Source organism: Nyctereutes procyonoides, unplaced genomic scaffold (genome assembly GCF_905146905.1).
Source record: "Nyctereutes procyonoides isolate TBG_1078 unplaced genomic scaffold, NYPRO_anot_genome, whole genome shotgun sequence".
Classification (NCBI taxonomy): domain Eukaryota; kingdom Metazoa; phylum Chordata; class Mammalia; order Carnivora; family Canidae; genus Nyctereutes; species Nyctereutes procyonoides.
This window is the reverse complement of record NW_026575146.1, coordinates 79,141,438-79,160,599: the sequence shown is the minus strand read 5'-3', so window position 1 is coordinate 79,160,599 and position 19,162 is coordinate 79,141,438. Positions and strand designations below refer to the sequence as shown.

At 51.1% G+C, this 19,162-nt stretch overlaps 1 protein-coding gene across 3 annotated transcripts; it reads right to left on the bottom strand.

The window, feature by feature from the left end:
- Nucleotides 1–151: 151 nt before the first annotated feature.
- Nucleotides 152–18,796, bottom strand: COQ8B (coenzyme Q8B). 3 transcript variants are annotated; one of them, XM_055312047.1, is made up of 15 exons: nucleotides 18,751–18,796; nucleotides 18,228–18,332; nucleotides 17,975–18,094; nucleotides 17,764–17,830; nucleotides 15,585–15,662; nucleotides 12,052–12,174; nucleotides 11,837–11,922; nucleotides 10,249–10,389; nucleotides 10,079–10,160; nucleotides 9,261–9,354; nucleotides 7,063–7,204; nucleotides 6,829–6,936; nucleotides 4,479–4,544; nucleotides 1,401–1,487; nucleotides 152–991 (listed from the first exon to the last, which is right to left on the bottom strand). In XM_055312047.1, exons 2-15 carry the CDS (start codon nucleotides 18,327–18,329, stop codon nucleotides 710–712), a joined length of 1,578 nt encoding a protein of 525 aa, XP_055168022.1. In that variant the 5' UTR covers nucleotides 18,330–18,332; nucleotides 18,751–18,796; the 3' UTR covers nucleotides 152–709. The 3 variants fall into 3 exon arrangements, with proteins under 3 accessions (XP_055168022.1, XP_055168023.1, XP_055168024.1); XM_055312048.1 differs by having other exon boundaries at nucleotides 18,747–18,764; XM_055312049.1 differs by lacking the exons at nucleotides 18,228–18,332; nucleotides 18,751–18,796 and adding an exon at nucleotides 18,379–18,553.
- Between the last annotated feature and the right edge of the window lie 366 nt (nucleotides 18,797–19,162).

The window sequence follows — 19,162 nt, the reverse complement described above, 5'->3', positions numbered from 1 at the left end:
GGTGGGAGGGAAAGGGTAGAAGGAGGTTCCCGGCAACAGATGGCCCAGGCTGGGCTGGGGCTTTCAGACCAGAGGATGGGAGGGGGCTGGCCATCTGCACCTGGAGGCAGGCTGAGAGCTCCCCCCCCCCCCACCAGCGCAGAGAAAGGAGCCGGGAAGGGGAGGGCCGCTTTTATTCCGTCTGAAGTTTCAAACACCCTCCCTACCCCCTCCCCGACACACAGAAGGGATGGAGCCACGGAGAACTGCGAGAACGCAGCTGGCGGAGGGCTGAGGACAGCAAAGGTGAGGGCTGCCTCCACCAACCACCGTCCCTCCCTTTTCATTGGCCAGATCCCTGGGAGACCTGAGGCAGAGGTGAGGGGCTCTACATCTAGATGAGTCTGGATCTGCACATCAGCGGGCAGGGGACCTAAGGCTCTTCATGTTGGCAAAAATAAGTTAATCCCTGGCGCAGAGTTCCTGGATGCCCACTTTGGAGTGTGAAGAGCAAGATATGGGAGTTCCCTAGCCTGAGGGTTCCCCAGCCCCCAGGAAGGGAGCTAGGGCAAGACTGGGAAGCCCAAGTGGGTGGTCCCCGACCTGCAGGAGAATGGAAAGAAGGCATCCCAGCAGGGGATGGCCGGCTTTGGGGCCGGAATCCGGGGATGGAGGTGGTCTAAGGGGTCTGATCAGATGTCTCTTTTGGTCTGGAGGCTGCAGGCAGTGGCTATGCCTGGCGACTGGCCCAGTAGTGGTGGTAGGTGTCCTGGAAGAGGTCCCGGCAGGCGATGTGGGCGCGGAGGCGGGCACAGGCCAGGAAAGCCCCTGCCAGCTTGCGGTGCAGGGCATAGGTCTCCTCCGGTGGTGGGCGCAGCCGATGCTGCAGCAGCACGGGGATGAGGCCCTGCACTCGGCGGGCAGTGTCACCTGCCCCAAAGTCATAGGGGCCCTGGGTGGCAAAGGGCTCCCCCAGGATCATCACTGCCTCCACGTGGGCATCCGAGAATGCCTATGGACAGGACAGAGCAAGAGGCACGCGGTGTGGAGGTACAGCCCTCCACTTAACCCAGAGGGACCCTCGTTTCCCTCATACTCTCAAGTATAAACACAAGCCCCCTGCTCCCTGAGGAGTAATAAGCAACCTCTACTTTCTTCAGAGCCCCTAGACCTCCCCAAAATGTCCCTTTATTTCCTTTCAGAGCCTCCAGTGGACAAATAACCCTCTCTCTAGAACTAACAGCCTCCACTTCCCCACCCCCAGTACCCACTAGGAGTCCCCCACTCCCTCCCTCTAGAGTAGATAAATGGGGCCCATTTCCCCAGGGTCTCTCAGTAGCCAAGCAGTCTCCACTCCCCTCCAGTCCTCGGAGCCCCCCAGTAAAAATAAGCAGCCCCACAAGCCCTGCAGTGTTTCCAACCTTGGTTTCAAAGCCTGTGAGGAATTTAAGGTCTCGGGATTTCTTCAGGACCCGGTCTCTGTCTCCATTAGCTGCTGCCATCACCACCTGGGGAAATGGGTGTTTGACAGAGGTCAAAGGCTAAGGGAGTAGGGTTCAAGGAGGGGTCTGGCCCTTGCTACCTTCTCTTCTACTTAGGCCCTCTCCCCTAAAAGCCTCTCCCTCCCCACCTTGCCCCTGTCTATGTCTCCCTCAGGACTGTTGCAGAGCCTGGCGTATGGAGGGGAGGTAAGAGGGTGGTCTGGGGTTCTGCCCACCTGGCCTGGAATGTAGAGACTGCCTAGAAACGAGCACAGTGAAACAGCCAGAGGAAAATAAATGTCAAGTGCTATTTGTGGGTGGTCCAAACACTCAGCTGGACAAGAATGTGACCGTGGCCCGGAACTGCATCTAAGGTTGCCACTGTGCATCTCTGTAAATGCCTGGTGGACATCTGTCTCCTACACTGGGCTTGGAGCCCCAAGACAGCAGGGATCCCCACTGGCCTTAGTCCCAGCTGGACTTGTGGCACAGGGTCTGGCATTAAGGAGACCCTTGGTGAACCTGTTTGGCAAATCAGCTGTGGAGCGACGCCCCTCTCCAACCACGGGTGAGTTTAGGGAGAGCAGGAATCAGGTTGAGGGCAGATAGAATCAGAGGCAGCCTCCTGGGGCTCTGTCCCAGCTCTGCCACTTGCGGGCTGAGAGATTCTGGGTAAGGTGCTTTGCCTTGGGCCGCCTCTTTGCTTATCTGTGAAGCAGGGGTAATGAGAGTCTCTTGCTTTTGGATGGCTGTAGGGAGGCAGGAGGAGCTATCTGCCTGCATGTAGGGAGAGCCATAACCATGATGAGCTACAATTATTAGGAGATGGATGGGAAGGTCCCTGCTTCACAGGAAAGTAAAAAGGCTGAGTGGGGAATGGCAAACGAGAAATGAAAACCTTAACCACTTTCTTGGGAGGAAGGGGAGTACAGGATTCAATCTGGCAGTTCTAGTCTGTCTCGGCTCCCCCAGCCCGAGCCTGTCTGGCCATCTGTCAGGCCTGCGGTCCTCAGGGACTGGTGTGATGGGGCTTTTTTAAACTGGAAAAGGCTGGGGAGCCCAGAGGACAGCCATGCCAAATAGGCCTGGGGAGGGAGGGACACATAAAATGCTCCAGCTACCCAGAGACTAGGGCCCTGGCATTGTGCCTCAAGTGGCCTGGAGGGAGGGCCCAAGGAGCCTGTGCGGATGTGTGTGTGTGGGTAGAGGGGCTGCCAGCTCCTCCTTCCTGTCTCTATGTCAGGGGTGGCCCCACCATCCCCCAGTCCCCAAGTCAGAGCCCTGAGCTTTGTCTTCTCTTCTCTTCTCTGGGCTCCCAGCCCCCAGTCTCAAAGGCTACTTGCTATCCTGAGAGTTGTCTATCTCTCTGTCCCACCCGTGGGTCCTCACAGCACCTGGAGAAAGTACAAAGCGCAAAGCATGGCTTTTCAGACTCAGAGTGATTTGGCTGCTGGGTCCTGCCCCATCCCTCACCTGCTGGCCCAGTCAGAAATGAATTTCCTTTTGGTCCTCTAGGACCGACTACTCAGTGTGGTCCCTGTACCAGTAGCTTTGGCATCACCTTGGAGTGTGTTAGAAACGCAGTATCTTATGCCGGATTCCAGACCACATTTAGTAGGACCATGCCGGTAGTGGGGGTGGTAGGTGTCTCATAGACAAAGAAGTGCTGCCCTACTGGGACTATCCCTTTTCTCTTCTTGGCCTTTGTATGTTTATCAGTCTGGAATACCCACCTTGCCTCTTCCTAATTGGTCTCCTCATCCCTTGGGTCTCAACTATACCTCTTCCTCTAGGAAGCTCTCCCTGACCCCCTAGGCTGGCTCAGGCTCCAACTCTGGGTTTCCAGTCTGCTGTGCTTCCCTGATCCAGCCCTGACCACTCTGGGTCCTTACTGTCTATCCCCGTCCTGGTCTGTAAGATCTGTAAAGGCAGAGACTGGGTTGCGTTGCTCACTGGGTTGGTACTGCCCAGAACAGGGCTGGGCACAGAGGGGTGTCAGAGAATTCTGGAAGTGATGAGTAAATGAGTAGACGACCCAGGTCATATAGCCAGACTCAATAAATTAATGCGATGCCTTAGGCAGGTGGGTGGGAAGGACGGGTAACAGACGTTCCTGAGGGGAGAGCTGCCCCCTCAGGGAGCAGTTGGCCAGGGAGGTATGTGAGTGTAAGGCCAAACACCCAGGGCAGCCTGGGGTGTGGGGAGGTGGCAGGATGGCCACTGTGGGCCATCAGGGGCCAGTGAGAGTTTGGGAGCATGGCTTCTGGACCTAAGCTCCCTGAGTCTGGATCCTAGGTCTGCTGTGACCTAGGGCAAGTGACTGAACTTATCTGAGCTCCAGTAACTTCATCTGTAAAATGGCACCAAAGATGTTCCTAACCTGGGGCACCTGGGTGGCTCAGTTGGTGAAGCATCTGCCTTCAGCTCAGGTCATGATCTTGGGGTCCTGGGATTGGGCCCCAAGTTGGGGTCCCTGCTCAGTGGGGAGTCTGCTTCTCCCTCTGCCCCTCCTTCCCTTCCACTCGTGTCTCTCTCTGTCTTAAATAAATAAATAAATAAATTAATTAATTAATTAATTAATTTAAATGCTTAAAAATGGTCCTGGCCCCATAGAGTTGCTCTATAGTTTAGCTCAGTTACCACATGGATAGCACCTAGAAGAGTACCTGACATGATATTGAGAGCTTTTGTTTTTTAATTTTTTAAAAAGATTTTATTTATTTATTCATGAGAGACACAGAGAGAGAGGCAGAGACACAGGCAGAGGAAGAGAAGCAGGCTCCATGCAGGGAGCCTGATGTGGGACTCCATCCCGGAATCCTGGGATCACCTCCTGAGCCAAAGGCAGATGCTCAACCGCTGAGCTACCCAGGTGTCCCGAGAGCTTTGCATTTATTAGCTATTACTATTACTATTATTTATGATCTCTTACTTCCAGATACTATATTTCCCCTTCTCACCCTCACCTCAGTATCAGGGTTGAGGCCCTTCAAACACCCCAGGGTTGGAAGGACTCACCTCGATGTAATGGTCTGTGAATTCGGTCCCAAATTCCCGGCTTGCACCAAAGTCCAACAGGGTCACCTGGGACGAAGGATGGTGAAAGGGATGCTGGGAGTCCACCACCAGTCCCCACGGTCTGAGGTGAGGATGCCCGGTCCATCCCTACACCCTACCTCTCTTGACAGAGTCCCTGCCTGGCTGCCTGCCTGGGTTCCTGGCTTCCGGTCTCCACACTTCCCATCCACCCCCACATGAAACTGAAGGGACCTGACTTTTATATGTTTGGCCCTAATTATTTTTATAATAGCATGTTCTAGGCATAGAAAAAATCTGAAGGATAATAAAAAATATGTGGAAAAGTAAAACGAACACTCACAAATCCCACCACCCACCTTAATTTTAAATATGACCAATCCGAGTGGAGCCTCCCACAGACCCCGGCCTGATCCAACCTCCCCAGTGTCCCCATCCTCTCTTCCAGGGTCATCACTCTCCTGAGATTGTCAATACTCAGGTATTATTTCCTGAAATTCCCATGTGTGCATTTCTACATTTTCTACATACGTGTGTGCTGAGGGAACAACAAATAGTAATACTCTGTGTGTTTTAAAACTTCACATAAATGGGGATCCCTGGGTGGCGCGGCGGTTTAGCGCCTGCCTTTGGCCCAGGGCGTGATCCTGGAGACCCGGGATCAAGTCCCACGTCGGGCTCCTGGTGCATGGAGCCTGCTTCTCCCTCTGCCTGTGTCTCTGCCTCTCTCTCTCTCTCTCTCTCTCTCTCTCTCTGTGTGACTATCATAAATTAAAAAATAATAATAAATAAAATAAAACTTCACATAAATGATATTTATGTTATCCTATGGCTAGTCTTTTGTGCTCGACATGGTTTTGCAATTAGGCTAGTCTTTTGTGCTCGACATGGTTTTGCAATTAATTCCCATTGCTCTGCGCAGCCCTCGCTCATTCATGTTTTCACTGCTGTGTAAGGACTTCATCGTGTGAATACATCACAGTGTGTTTATCTGGCCGATGGACACTGGTTGTTTGCTATTTAAAACAGTGCCCAATGGGCAGGTGTTTAAGAGTTTCTCTAGGGCAGTGGAGTTCACACTATTGATCACATACTGCAGTAAGAAATACAGATTGAACTGGGTGCCAGTGCCCAGCCACACGCAAATATAAGGTCAAACAAAAGCGTCCCGAAATAATGTGGATCCCTCCCATCTGTGACACACTGATATCTTCCATTTTACGGCTTTAAAACAAAAAATGCCATTGAGACCCAATAAATTGATGTCAGGACTCCTATAATCACCCCCCTTACCCTGAGTTAGAAAAATACTTCCTAGTGATGTGAGCCCAGCAGGGACACAGGCTATCTGTGTACTTGGCATGGAGGCGGTGGCAAGAGGCTGAGGCTGGAGACTCAGTGAGACCACACTGCGCTCAGCAGAGGACTCAGACCTGCTCCTGAGGTGCATAGGGAGCTGTGGAAGGGACAGCTTGGCCAGATTTGTGTTTTCAAAAGATTCTTCTGGGGACAGAATGGGTATAGACCTCTTTGGAGAGCCACCTGGCAGCCAGGCTCACTGAGTCTTTCTTACCCCAGGCCTTTGGCCACCCTGTGCCCTCTGCCGGGGACATTCTTCCCTGCTCAGGTGTCTGACCCCTTCTCATCTTTCTGGTTTCAACTTTAATGGCACTTTCTTCCAGAAGTCTTCCTTGACTTCACCTATCCTGTGCTGAGTCAGGCATGTTTCCTGGGTCCCCACAGCCCGCCTATGCCCCCCCAATCACTGCCCACTCTGGCCTATGCTTGCCCGTCATGGTACTATAACTACTTGGTCATCACCATCTGGTCATGGATCCCTCTCCTGGACTGGGAATTCTGAGAAGGTGAGGATCAGGGTTGTCTTGGCATTACTGTCAAGGGGCAGCAGATGCTTGGTGTGTTAAATCAATGCAGAGCGCAGCAGTGATGACTAACTGCCTTCCAAAAATTGTGCCGCTAGGGTACCCATTTCCCAGCAGATTCCATTTTCCAGCATCCCTTGCATCTAGACAGGCCTTGTGACCAGTTCTTATCAATGGAACAGTACAGAATGATGTGTCACTTCTAGCCAAAGCAATTAGACAGGGTGCTACCCTCTTGACCTCTCTTCCCCCTTTCACTGGAAGAACAGACCTAGGGGATGGTGCAATCACAGAAGGGAAGGATCCTGGGTCCCTGAGTCACATGTAGAGGACAGCCACTCTAGCCTGTTATGTGGGTTATAACTACTACTGTGTTGAGCTACTGAATTATGGGAAACTTATCTGTTAAAGCAGCCTATGTACCACGATACACATCACAAGGAACCAACCTGGTGGCTGGAGGCATCATACAGGAAGTTGGCCCAGTTGGGGTCTGTCTGCATGAATCGGAACTCAAACAGCTCCCGCAGACACAGCCTCAGGAGCTGGAAGCAGATCTGGAGTGGGGAGGAGTAACAGACATTTCAGAGTCATCTGCCCCTATAGAGCTCTCTCTGGCCTGGAGAGGGACTGTGGGTCTATCCACCCTACTAGACCCGCCCTCCCATCCTGAGACCCCATACCTGGTTCCGGATGTCCTGGCTCAAGCCTTGGCACTGGTCCAAGGGGACCCCTCCAGCCAGCTCCATGCCCAACACCCGAGTTGTGCACAGCTCCTTAATCACAGCAGGCACCCGGAAGAAGGGGTCATTTGCCAACAACTGCCTGGGGCAAAAGGGGTGGGACTTCATGCCTCAGGCCTCAGTGGCCCGCTCAAGGCCTCCTCCTCTTCCTTTGAGAAGTACTCTGAAAAGTCTAGGTCTTGCCTTCCCTCCTTGTGCATGTCTGTCCCAAGTAATGGTCAATACCTAGCCAGACTGACATTAATTCAGACATTTCAATCATTCATTCATTCCCTCATTCATCAAATATCTCCTTAGAACCTACTCTGTGCCCACCCCTAAGGTGGGTGCTACTGGAGCCCCAGTTACCACTTCCCTACCGGAAACATTTCTATGACTTCCGGTTGCCCCCAGGATAGAGCTCAATGTATTAAGCCTGATGAGCATTACTTTTTCATCAATTTATTATGTAATCCATCCAAAACCAGAGTGGCCGATATACAAATCTCCAAGTCCATAGTGATACTCCTTGGCTACTCCTTGGAGTCATTACTCTGAACACTGTTAATACATACTGACTCCTTGGGGGCAGCCCGGGGGGCTCAGTGGTTTAGCACTGCCTTCAGCCCAGGGCCGGATCCTGGAGACCCGGGATCGAGTCCCGCATCGGGCTCCCTGCATGGGGCCTGCTTCTCCCTCTGCCTGTGTCTGTGTCTCTGCCTCTGTGTGTGTGTCTCATGAATAAATAAATAAAATCTTTAAAAAAAAATACTGATTCCTTGGTGTCTCTGTCCTAGATGATGCTGGGTGACAGAGCAGTGGATGAGCTCTGAGCCTGCATCCCCTAGACACAGAGACCATATTCTAACAAATATACAAATGGACCAATAATAGATTGAGTGAAGTGTGTCAATATGAGATTTGGGAGGCAAAGAATATGAGCAAGACCCATGGTTGGGAGCTGTGGGATGGCTGGGGGGGCCAGGGGGCAGGGAGATGGGCAGGGCCTGGGGAACGATAGGAGTTTTATTCTAAGGGCACTGGGAAATCCTGGAAGGGGCTTCCATACTCCACACAGAAGTGCCCTGGCCCAGCCCACTTCATACCCTTCAGGGTCCCACCTGGGGGCGTATATTTTTGTCCTTGTTTATAAAATCTCTGATATTTGAACCGCTCCTCCTGGGCCAGGCTCTGTGCCAAGCATTTAATTGACACAATCCCCCTTTTTCCCCCCTCACTCCCATATAAGAAGGATGCTCTCCCGAGTGAAGATTCAGGCCACCCAGCCAATTGAGGGCTGACCTGGGACTGGATCCCACATCTGAGTCCAGGGCTCATGCCCTGAACCACTGCTTTCTACTGCCCCTTCTCTCATTCTGTATCTATAGACCTTGGCTCCGTACACCCGTGGGCCATGCCGTGGAGGGTCTCACTGGGTGTAATTAACTGCTGCATGTCACGATGCTTCTAAGATACAACCAGATTGTTCTCTATAGCTGAGTTCCTGCATTTTCGCTGCTGTATGATAGTCTGCTGTGAATATACGGTAACTTATTTATGTTGCTGGATGAATTTGATAGATTTGGGTTGTGTCCAGTTTGGGGTGATTGCTGCTCTGAGCATTCTGGAAAAGGCTGATGTATATACCAGCCTAAGTGTCCCTAGAACATTTGTTTGCAAGGAGGGCGGTTATGGGGTTTTATGTGAATACTGGGCCTTGATGAGGCCAGACTGTTCTCCAAAATGCTTATCTCAATGTCTCCTCCTGCCCACAGTGTATAAGGGATGACCCGGAGCCCCATTCTTTCCCCCTCATGACACTGTCACGCTGCTTATGCTTTATCCATCCAACAGTGGGGGTACCTCACTGCATAACTAAGTACCTGCTGACAAATCCATCTCCCCCACCAGACCATGGTGGTTGTGCATCCTATTTAACAGATGAGAAAACTGACAGAGAGGAAGTGATGGGCCCAAGCTCACGGAGGACACGGAAGATAACTGACATCAGGAGTAAACAGAGGGATGGATGAGCAAATGAAGAGAAAAAGAGTTTGCCAGCCCCGGCCCAGGCCTTCAGCTGCCAGGCCTTCAACTTCCCCTTCCTCCTGGGAGCGAAGCGAGGGATCCTGGGGGAGCCTGCAGGGGGCTCAGCTCACCTGAAGTTCTGGGCACAAGCTGCCTCACGACGGTAGTCACACTCCCAAGCCAGCTCCTGCTGTAAGGCCTGCAGGCTCTGCTCAGCAAACAGGCCTGAGGGGGCAGCTGCATCAGCCAGGGAAGGCCACAGCCTGTCCCCATAGGACAGCCACCCCCCAGGCTTCCACTCAGCGATGTCTTCTCTTGCTAATCAGGTCTCTCCCTGTCTGTCTGTCACAGGTCCTCACACCTCTGCTCCAGGCCTTTTACTACATTGTCCATCCACACGCACCTCCCCTCTGTCCTTCATATAGCTGCAGCCTCTCCGGAAGTCTCTCTCCGGGGGGGTCTCCTTCTCAGGCACACATGCCAGTCCCCAGGCATCTCATTCATGGTCACACACACCATCTCTCACACTGTTCTCATGGCCTCAAAATCTTACTTCCAGACCTAACACACACACACACACACACACACACACACACACACACACACACACGGGGTCACGCTTACCCCCACCTCCTGCTTCTGTGGCTCTTTTCCAGACCTCCAATCCCTCTCTGAGCACCCTGTGTGTCTGTTTCTGAACTTCAGGGTGGGCTTCTGTCTCTGGGACTGTTAGAATCTCTAAGTTTGTCTTTTTCTGACCCATTGAAACTCTGGGCTCTCCCTGCCACAGCACCCCTGCTTTCTGTCTCAGACTCATGGACTTACACACTCGCCCACACTCATACATATGGGCATCCCCCACCCCGAGCTGGCCTCTTTCCCTCCGTCCAGTCCCACCTTCTCCTTTTGGGGCATCCCTCCCACAGCCAGGGGTTGACTGGCACCTCACCCTCTGGCAGGGCCACGCTCATCCTGAGCACCGCCAGCAGGTTCTGGATATCACTCTGGATGCTCTGGGCCACACCTGGGTACTGCGAGCAGGAAGGGACAGGGGGTGCAAGTCACTTGGCTGGGATAGCAGGGTGCCCACTCCCGCCCTTGCCCTGCCTCCCCCCTCACCTGGATCTTCACGGCCACCTCCGTCCCATCCCTCAGCGTGCCCTGGTGCACCTGCCCGATCGAGGCAGCAGCAAAGGGCACCTCCTCCAAAGAGGCCACCTTGGCCCGCCAGTCCCTGCCGAGCTCCTCTTCAAGAACTTTCTGGGGATAGTGGTTGAAATGATCGTTACTGGAATTACGGGCAGCTGAGTTCACTACCTGTGCTGAGTGCTTCTTCACATGCTGAGCTCTGGGCTAAGCTCCTGGCTACTATTCAACTTTACAGATGAGGAGACTGAGGCTCTGCCAGAAGTTTCTTGGCCAAGGCGACAAGCCAGGCGCCAGTGGATTGGGAGGCCTGGCCTAAGCCTGTACTCCCAAGGCGATGTGGGCTATTGTGGGGATTGCTATTATGTATATTTGAGACTGATATAATCCTTTGCTATACTCCTAGATTATATTATCAACTTGAAGTGAATGTGATAAAGAAGAACTAAAATGTACAGAGGGCTTCCTGTGGGCCAGGACCTGTCCAGAGTGGCTTGGAGAGAGGCACTAATGACCCAGGAACACATGGTAAGTGAGCAGAGCAGAGATCAGAAGGAAGGTAGGCAGGCAGCTGGATCCGGATTCCACACCCTTACCTAGTAATTAGAAGTTACTAATTGCCAGGTGCTGTGCCAACCTATTTCCAGATACAATCTCCTTTAATTAAAAAACTAGTACTGAGGTGCCAGGGTGGCTCAGTCAGTTGGGTGTCTGACTCTTGATTTCAGCTCAGGTCATGATCTGGGGGTCCGACGATGGAGCCCCATATCAGGCTCCATGCTTAGCATGGAGTCTGCTTGAGATTTTCTCTCCTCTGGTCCTGCCCCACTCCCCACGCTAACATGCACGCTCTCTTTCTCAAGTAAATAAATCTTATTTATTTATTTATTTATTTATTATTTATTTATTTATTTATTTATGATAGTCACAGATTGAGAGAGAGAGGCAGAGACACAGGCAGAGGGAGAAGCAGGCTCCATGCACCAGGAGCCCGACGCGGGATTCGATCCTGGGCTCCAGGATCGCGCCCTGGGCCAAAGGCAGGCGCCAAACCGCTGCACCACCCAGGGATCCCTCAAGTAAATAAATCTTAAAAAACAAACAAACAAAAAAAACCAACTAGTACTAATATCAAGAACTTGCATGTCAGTCATGGTGTGTCAGGGGCCCTTTCTAAGTGCTTTACATATACTAATTTATGCAATCCTATGATGTGGGTGTTACTATCACCGTGGCCATTTCACAGATGAGGTAACTGAGGCACAGAGAGGTCTGAGATCACACAGGCAGTACCTGGCAGAGCTAGGATTTGAACTGATAAAGTCTGGCCCCTATCCATTGTACTTCCCTGCCTCTTTAGTAGCCATGACAGGGCCCAGAGCCTGCCAGGGGCTGGACTTACCACTGTGCACCATCCTCTCATGTAATCCTCTCAACAATCCTCTGAAATATATGCCTTAGTGATCCCCATTTTACAGATGGGAAAACTGAGGCTCAGAGTCAGACAGGGGGATCAGGCAGGTGGAGCACGCCTCCCTCACCAGTCTTCCCTGGCACTCACCAGCATCTGCCAGCGGGGCATGAAGTCGGCACTCTGGCGGACCCGCTCAAAGATGCGTTGTAGCTGAGGGCTGATGAAGCTGTTGTCTTGGGAGACAGGGGGACAAGGGAAATAGTGAGGGAGGAGGTGAGGTGGGGCCCCAGTGGGATATCTGTGGGTGGGTGGGGTGGGGAAGAAGTGAGGTCGAGGGTCAGGAGTTGAGGGTCATGCTGTACCCTGGATGCTGAGCATTTGGCCAACTTTGAGGGCGGCCCCCCGAACTGTACACAAGGTCTGCACAATCCGCTCGGCATTGGCCTCTGACAGGAAAGGGCTGGAGCCTGGCCGGGAGCTGCTCTCTGGGGTGGAGAGAATAATCGTAAGTATTATGATCACACAAAAAATCATGATAGCACCACTGCATAATGGCTAAGATGAAACAGACAATACTAAGTGTTGACAAGGATGTAGAGCAGCCTAATACCCATATTGCCGATGAGAGTCATGGCACAAGCCCTTTGGGAAGCTTCCAGAGAGCACACACCTACAGCCAATGTAATTTCTCTCCTAGGTATATATGGCATATGGGTGTCCACTGACAGTTATTGCAAGATGGTTCACAGCAGCACTATTCATAACTATCCCCAAATGGAATAACCCAAATGACTGTCAAGAGAATGAACAAAGGCAGGATGGAACAGTGACTCCTACAGCATTGAATGAACAACCTACATCCATGCACAGCAACATGGAGGCATCCCTTAAACAGAATGTTGAGCAAAAGCAGCCAGACATGCATGAGACTATGCTGTCTGGTTACATTGGTGTAAGGAGGAAAAACAGTCAAAACTGATCTTGGGGGTCTGAAGCCAAGATAATGGTTTCCCTTGGTGGGATGAGTAGCCAAGACAGGGCAGATCAGAGCTTCTGGAGAATGAGGCCAGTCATTCTCAAACTGTGGTTCTGGGAACACTGAGGGTCCCCTTGAGACCCTTCAGGAAGCTCTGTGAGATCAAAATTATTTTCATTATAATATTAATGTTATTTGCCCCTTTTTTACTCTCATTCTCCCATAAATGTCTAGTGGAGTTTTCCAGAAACTCCATGACCTCTGATGATGCCATTGCTTTGACGGCTGATGGAATCACCTGTGTGTGTATCCTTGTGTTTTAAAATTTTGTTTTCGGGATGCCTGGGTGGCTCAGCCATTGAACGTCTGCCTTTGGCTCAGGGTGTGATTCCGGTCTAGTCCAGTTCCCTGCAGGGAGCCTGCCTCTCTCTCTGTGTCTCATGAATAAATAAATAAATAGGGATCCCTGGGTGGCTCAGCAGTTTAGCGCCTGCCTTTGGACCAGGGCTTGATCCTGGAGTCCCCGAATCGAGTCCTGCATCAGGCTCCCTGCATGGAGCCTGCTTCTTCTCCCTCTGCCTGTGTCTCTGCCTCTCTCATTCCGTGTCTCTCATGAATAAATAAATTAAAAAGTAAAATAAATAAGATAAATAAAATCTTTAAAAAATAAAAAATAGAAATTTGTTTTCTACTGAAATTAATATATTACTGTATATGTTAACTGAATTTAAATAACACCTTGAAACATTAAAAATATTCTATTTGGGATCCCTGGTGGCTCAGCAGTTTAGCGCCTGCCTTTGGCCCAGGGCCTAATCCTAGAGACCTGGGATCAAGTTCCACGTCGGGTTCCCTGCATGGAGCCTGCTTCTCCCTCTGCCTGTGTCTCTACCTCTCTCTATATATATGTCTATCATGAATAAATAAATAAAATCTTAAAAAAATAAAAATAAAATAAAAATATTCTATTTTAATCTTTAATGCAGTAAATATCCATAAAAATAACCACAAAATATAGTCCATAAACAGGTTCTTTGGGGTCCTTATTCTATTTTTTATTGAGATAGAATTCACAAACCATGTAATTCACCCATTTAAGGTATATAATTCAAGTTGTACAACTATCACCACAAGCAATTTTGGAACATTTTCACAGCCCAAAAAGAAACCCCATACCTATTAGCAGTCATCCCCCATTTCTCCCAACCACCTCAACCCGAGGCCCCAGAAATTACTAATCTGTGGTATCTATGCATTTACTTATTCTGGACATTCATATGAATGGAATCATACAATATGTGACTTATTGCGTATGGCTTCTTTCACTTAGGATAGTTTTCAAGATTCATCCACACTGTAGCATGGATCAGTACTTCATTCCCTTTTATAGCTCGATAATATCCCACCAGGTGAATATAACATATTTTGTTTAGCCATTCCTAAGTTGTAAGGGTGTGCAGGGATCCGGAGACTGAAAAGTTTGAGAACTGCTGTCTTAAGGTTTCTTTTTTTTTTTTTTTTAAGATTTTATTTATTTATTCATGAAAGACAGAGAGAGAGGCAGAGACATAGGAAGAGGGAAGAGAAGCAGCCTCCATGCAAAGAGCCGGATGCGGGACTCGATCCCAGGACTCCGGGATCATGCCCTGAGCCAAAGGCAGATGCTCAACCACTGAGCCACCCAGGAGTCCCAAGATTTTATTTATTTATTTATTCCTGAGAGACACACAGAGAGAAGCAGAGATATAGATAGAAGGAGAAGCAGGCTCCTCACAGGGAGCCTGATGCAGGACTCGATCCCGGATCCTGGGATCACGCCCTGAGCCAAAGGCAGATTCTCAACTGCTAAACCACCCAGGCGTCCCTGTCTTAGGGTTTCTTGATCGGGGTACACAGATGTATCTACTTTGTGAAAATGGACCAAGCTATACGCTTAGGATATGTGTATAGCTCTGTATACAAATTATATGCTTATTCAATATAGCATTTATTAAGCTTTTATTTATTTGATAAAAAATCTATTGAGCTCTTTGGGGTGCCTGGGTCATTCAGTTGGTTAAGCCTCTGCTCAGCTCATGATCCTGGGGTTTGGGATTGAGTCCTGCATCAGGCTCCCTGCTCATCAGGGAGTCTGCTTCTCCCTTTGCCCCTCCCCCCTGCTTGTGCTCTCTCTTACTTGCACTCTCTCTCGAATAAATAAATAAAATCTTTAAAAAAAAATTTTTATTAGCTCTTTATCTAGCTAGGGCTCACTCTATGCCAGGCAGAGTTCCAAGTGTCTCTGTGGATTCTCTGGCTGAATCCCCACAATTAGCCCAGAAGGAAGAACTACCAGTGCCTCAATTTTCAAGGTGAGGAAGTAAGACATTCAGAGAGGTCCAGTGCCTGGCCCTGGGCCACACAGCACAGAAGTGGCAGAGCTGGAGCTGGGTATAGACCCAGTTTGGCTTTACCTAAAGCCTAATCCTCCACTTAAACCCACCTTTTAATTTTAATTTTTTCTTTTGTAAAAACTTGTAGGAACTCAAACTCTAATTGTTTTTCTCACACTATAGGCTTCTGCCCATCATGACCCTTCTGGCAGCTTCATGAAGACCTTGAGAAGTGGGTACATTTTTTTTTTTAAGATTTTATTTATTCATGAGAGATAAAGAGAGAGAGAGACAGAGACAGAGACAGGCAGAGGGAGAAGCAAGCTCCCTGTGGGGACCTCGATGTGGAACTCAATCCCAGGACCCCAGGATCACGCCCTGAGCCAAAGGCAGACGCTCAACTACTGTGCCACCCAGGCACCCAGAGAGGTGGGTACATTATCAGCCATTTTCTTCAGGAGAAAACTTGGCTCGGAGAGGTGAAGCCACTTGCCCCAAGTCACACAGCAAGGCCAGGGTCTGAACCCAGGCAGCGTGGATCACTCACCTGCTGGTAGACGTCCTCCTGGCAGGGACTTCTTGGCCACCTCAGTCAGCACTCCCAGCCCCAAGCCCACAGCCAGTCCTGCAGAGTAAGACAAGAGCCTGGGTGCCTGCCTGCTCACCCCTGGGCCTTGTCCCCCGACCCCGTCTGCTCTCAGTTTCTCCCTAAGCAACCTGACCACCAGCTCTCTGTTGGCAACTCTCTGCTTATCTCTTATCAGTCTCTTACTCTCTCCCTGCTTGGGGCTCCCTTGGAGGTACAGCTACCTCTTTCTCCATCATTCTGTCCACGTCTGTCTCCTGGACTGACGGATCTCACCCCTGGCTGCACATCTGAGTCCTCCGGGGGACTTTGGTCAATATGAGGCCCAGGCCCCTCCACTGAAGTTTTCCCTTAATGTGACCTGAGATGAGCCTTGGAATTCATGTATGTATTTTAAGCATCCCAGATGATTTTAGCACGCAGCCAAGGGTAAGAAGGCCCTGAAATGACCCTCCTGGGTCTCTCTGTGTTCCTATGACTTCCATTTCTCTGTCTACAGTTCATCTTCTTCAGGCCCACCTCTCCTCATATAAGTTGGTTTTTCTGTCTCTCCCCCTCCCCCTCCCTCCACCTGGCACAGCTGTTCAGGCTTCTCTGTGTCCCTCCTTTTGATGTTATCTCTCTGGATTTGCTTTCCTCTGCCTCCTTTCTCTCCTTGTCCCTAAAGACACCTTGAGTTTCTCTGCCCTTTTTTTTTTTTAAAGATTTTATTTATTCATGAGAGACACAAAGCGAAAGGCAGAGACATAGGCAGAGGGAGAAGCAGGTTCCCCGCTGGGAGCCTGATGCAGGACTCAATCCCAGGACTTGGGGATCATGACCTAAGTTGAAGGCAGATGTTCAACAACCGAGCCACCCAGGGGTCCCCTCTCTGCCTCTTTCACCATCACCATCTCTGTAAATCATTGTAGCTGGCCTTTTCTGAGCGCTTGCTATGTGCTTGGATCCATTCCTGGGGACTTATATGCATTAACTCATTTTATCCTCACAGAAAAGGAAATCTCAAGGCTCAGAAAGTTAGGTAACTTGTCCAGAGTCACGAAGTGAGAATGCCGCAGAATCATCCCTTGAACCCTGAGCAGTCTGGTATCAAAACTCTAACCAGTGCATTTAACTCCCTCTTCATACTGTCAACCAGTACATTTAAAATTTGAACCATGATCCATACTAAAGACATATGCCATTAAATAAGAAGGTCCTTTACTTGGGACGCCTGGGTGGCTCAATGGTTGAGTCTCTGCCTTCAGCTCAGCGTGTGATCCAGGGCCAGGGATCGAGCCTTGAATCGGGCTCCCTGTGAGGAGACTCCTTCTCCCTCTGCCTATGTCTCTGCCCCTGTCTCTGTGTCTCTCATGAATAAATGAATGAAATCTTAAAAAAAAAAAAAAAGAATTTCCTTTACATGTGCACCTATATTTTCCATTCTTCTTCTTCTTTTTCTTCTTCTTCTTCTTAAGAGTTTTTTAATTTGAGGGGCGCCTAGGTGGCTCAGTTGGTTAAGCGTTTGCCTTCAGCTCAGGTCATGATCCCAGGGTCCTAGGATGGAGCCCTGCATCCATTGCATCCATTGGGCCCCATGCTCAGTGGGGAGCCTGCTTCTCCCTCTCCCTCTGCCTGCTGCCCCCTGCTTGTGCATACTCTTTCTCTGTCAAATAAATAAAATCTTAAAAAAAAAAAAAAGATTAAAAAAAAATCCCAGAGCCCCCCAGATCATGACCTGAGCCGAAGTCGCTTAAGCAACAGCCACCCAGGCATCCACCATTCTATTCTTTTTAATGCTGGTTCCAACCCACTAAATTATTTCATGCAGACTGTGACCTGAAGTTTGAATAATCTTGCTGCATAATTTAGGGTCAAGTCACTTTGGTTCCCTTCACCTCCATTTCCTCATATAAAGAGTGGAAATTAACACTCATTAATTCAGTGCAGAGATATCAAGTATACATGGGGCCTTGTACATGCCAAACGCTCAAAAAATGTTTCCTTCCTCTGTTTCTCTTCACTTTGTAGGCCTCTGCCTTCCTTCTCTTTCCATCTCTCACTACTCCCCCTGTCTCTGATTCACCCTCTCCCCCCTTGCTTTATTCTGTAAATGTGGCCTCCTCTGATCTAGGTCACAATTTTCCACAGTCACACCTACCCCCAAAGGTGGCCAAGCGGCTGATGCGGGAAGCGGGCACCTTGCGTTCTCGAGAGCGGTCGCTCAGCTGGGAAATGGGGAGAAGGTCTGAGGCTGGGAAGGTGAGCATAGTGCCCAGGGAGTCCGAGCAACCTGCCCCCATACCCTTCCCCAAGCTTGGGAGATCAGCTGCCTTGACAGGGTCTGAGGGGTGGGTGGGAGCCAATGATACCTGGGGCCGGGATGTCTTCCTGACCCGGGCCTCCCGTATCCTGCGAATGTCCTCCTCACCCAGGCCTCTACCAGGCCCATCCTTATGAAGCATTTGGGCCCGCGAACCCCCACATGGCCCCTGCAAGAAAAGTGGATATCGGTAAGGAGTGGAGGACATAGGATCCGCCTGGCCCTTTGGGGCCCCTCCCTGTCACTTTACCGCCTAACACCTCCCTCAGCCTCCTCCCCTTGGAGACCGCTCCCCGTCTTACCCGCCAGTGGGGCCCAGGCCCCAGGGCCCCACAAGGCAGACCAACAGTCCGGCCCAGCTGTCCACAGGTCCCCCGCAGTAAGCCCCCCACCTCCAGCCACATCGCCTGGGGGAGAACGGGAGGGATTACTCGAGTAGGAGTTGGCACTGACCTCCCTGCTTCGCCCTTGTCTTCGCTAAGCCCTCACATTCCTCCGCGTCCACTCTAAGATTCCCACCCACCAAAGACTTCCTTTCCTGCTACTAGTTCCCCCAGTTTCTCCTGGTTTCCTCTCCGGTTGCTAGGAACCCATAGCTCTTCCTGCGCACCTCCCAAAACCCACTTTCCCCTTGTCCCACTCCCCGCCGTTGCTAGCGTCCTCCCCCGTTGCTAGACACCCACAGATTCTCCGGGGCTACCTCTCCACTCCTCGGGGCCCCCCTCGTTGCTAGGCACCGCCTCCCTCTCTGTTGCTAGGCACCCACAATTCCTCCCCCCCACCTCGCCCGTTACTGGGCACCTCCCCCCGTTGCTAAGCACCCACTGTTCCCAGGATCCCGGTCCGCTACTAGCGGGAGCCTCCAGCGCTTCCGGGAGTGTCTGCACGCCCGCCCCCTCCGCTCAGCTAGCCAATGGTGGAGCAGCAGCTCACTCCCGGGCGCGTAGCACGCTCCGCTGTGCGTCGGGGGCGGGGCTGGGGGCGGGGCCTACGGGGGCGTTGGGGCCTGCTGGGATTGTTGGGGTGCACACGTGCCCTTTTATGCCCTTCCGCGCACTTGAGCGCCGCGTGCGTGGCAGACCTTTCTTTCCCCACGCTGTCTTTTTTGCAAACGCCCCATACAACCTCCGCGTCTCTTCCCTGCACGAACATCTTGCCGGCCTGCTTTCTTACTTTGACCCCCTCAGCGGACTGGACGCCTCTCCTTTGAACCCACGTCTCCCCAGCAAACGCTTCC

Bases quoted from the DNA above. Each gene is read 5' to 3' on its own strand.
- COQ8B (XM_055312047.1), bottom strand. From the start codon at position 18,329: ATGTGGCTGGAGGTGGGGGGCTTACTGCGGGGGACCTGTGGACAGCTG. The intron at 12,175-15,584 runs GTGAGTGATCCA...TCTCCACCCCAG, and splicing joins AGGAGGACGTCTACCAGCAG to AGAGCAGCTCCCGGCCAGGC. The intron at 6,937-7,062 runs GTATGGGGTCTC...TCCCCACTCCAG, and splicing joins GCCAGGACATCCGGAACCAG to ATCTGCTTCCAGCTCCTGAG.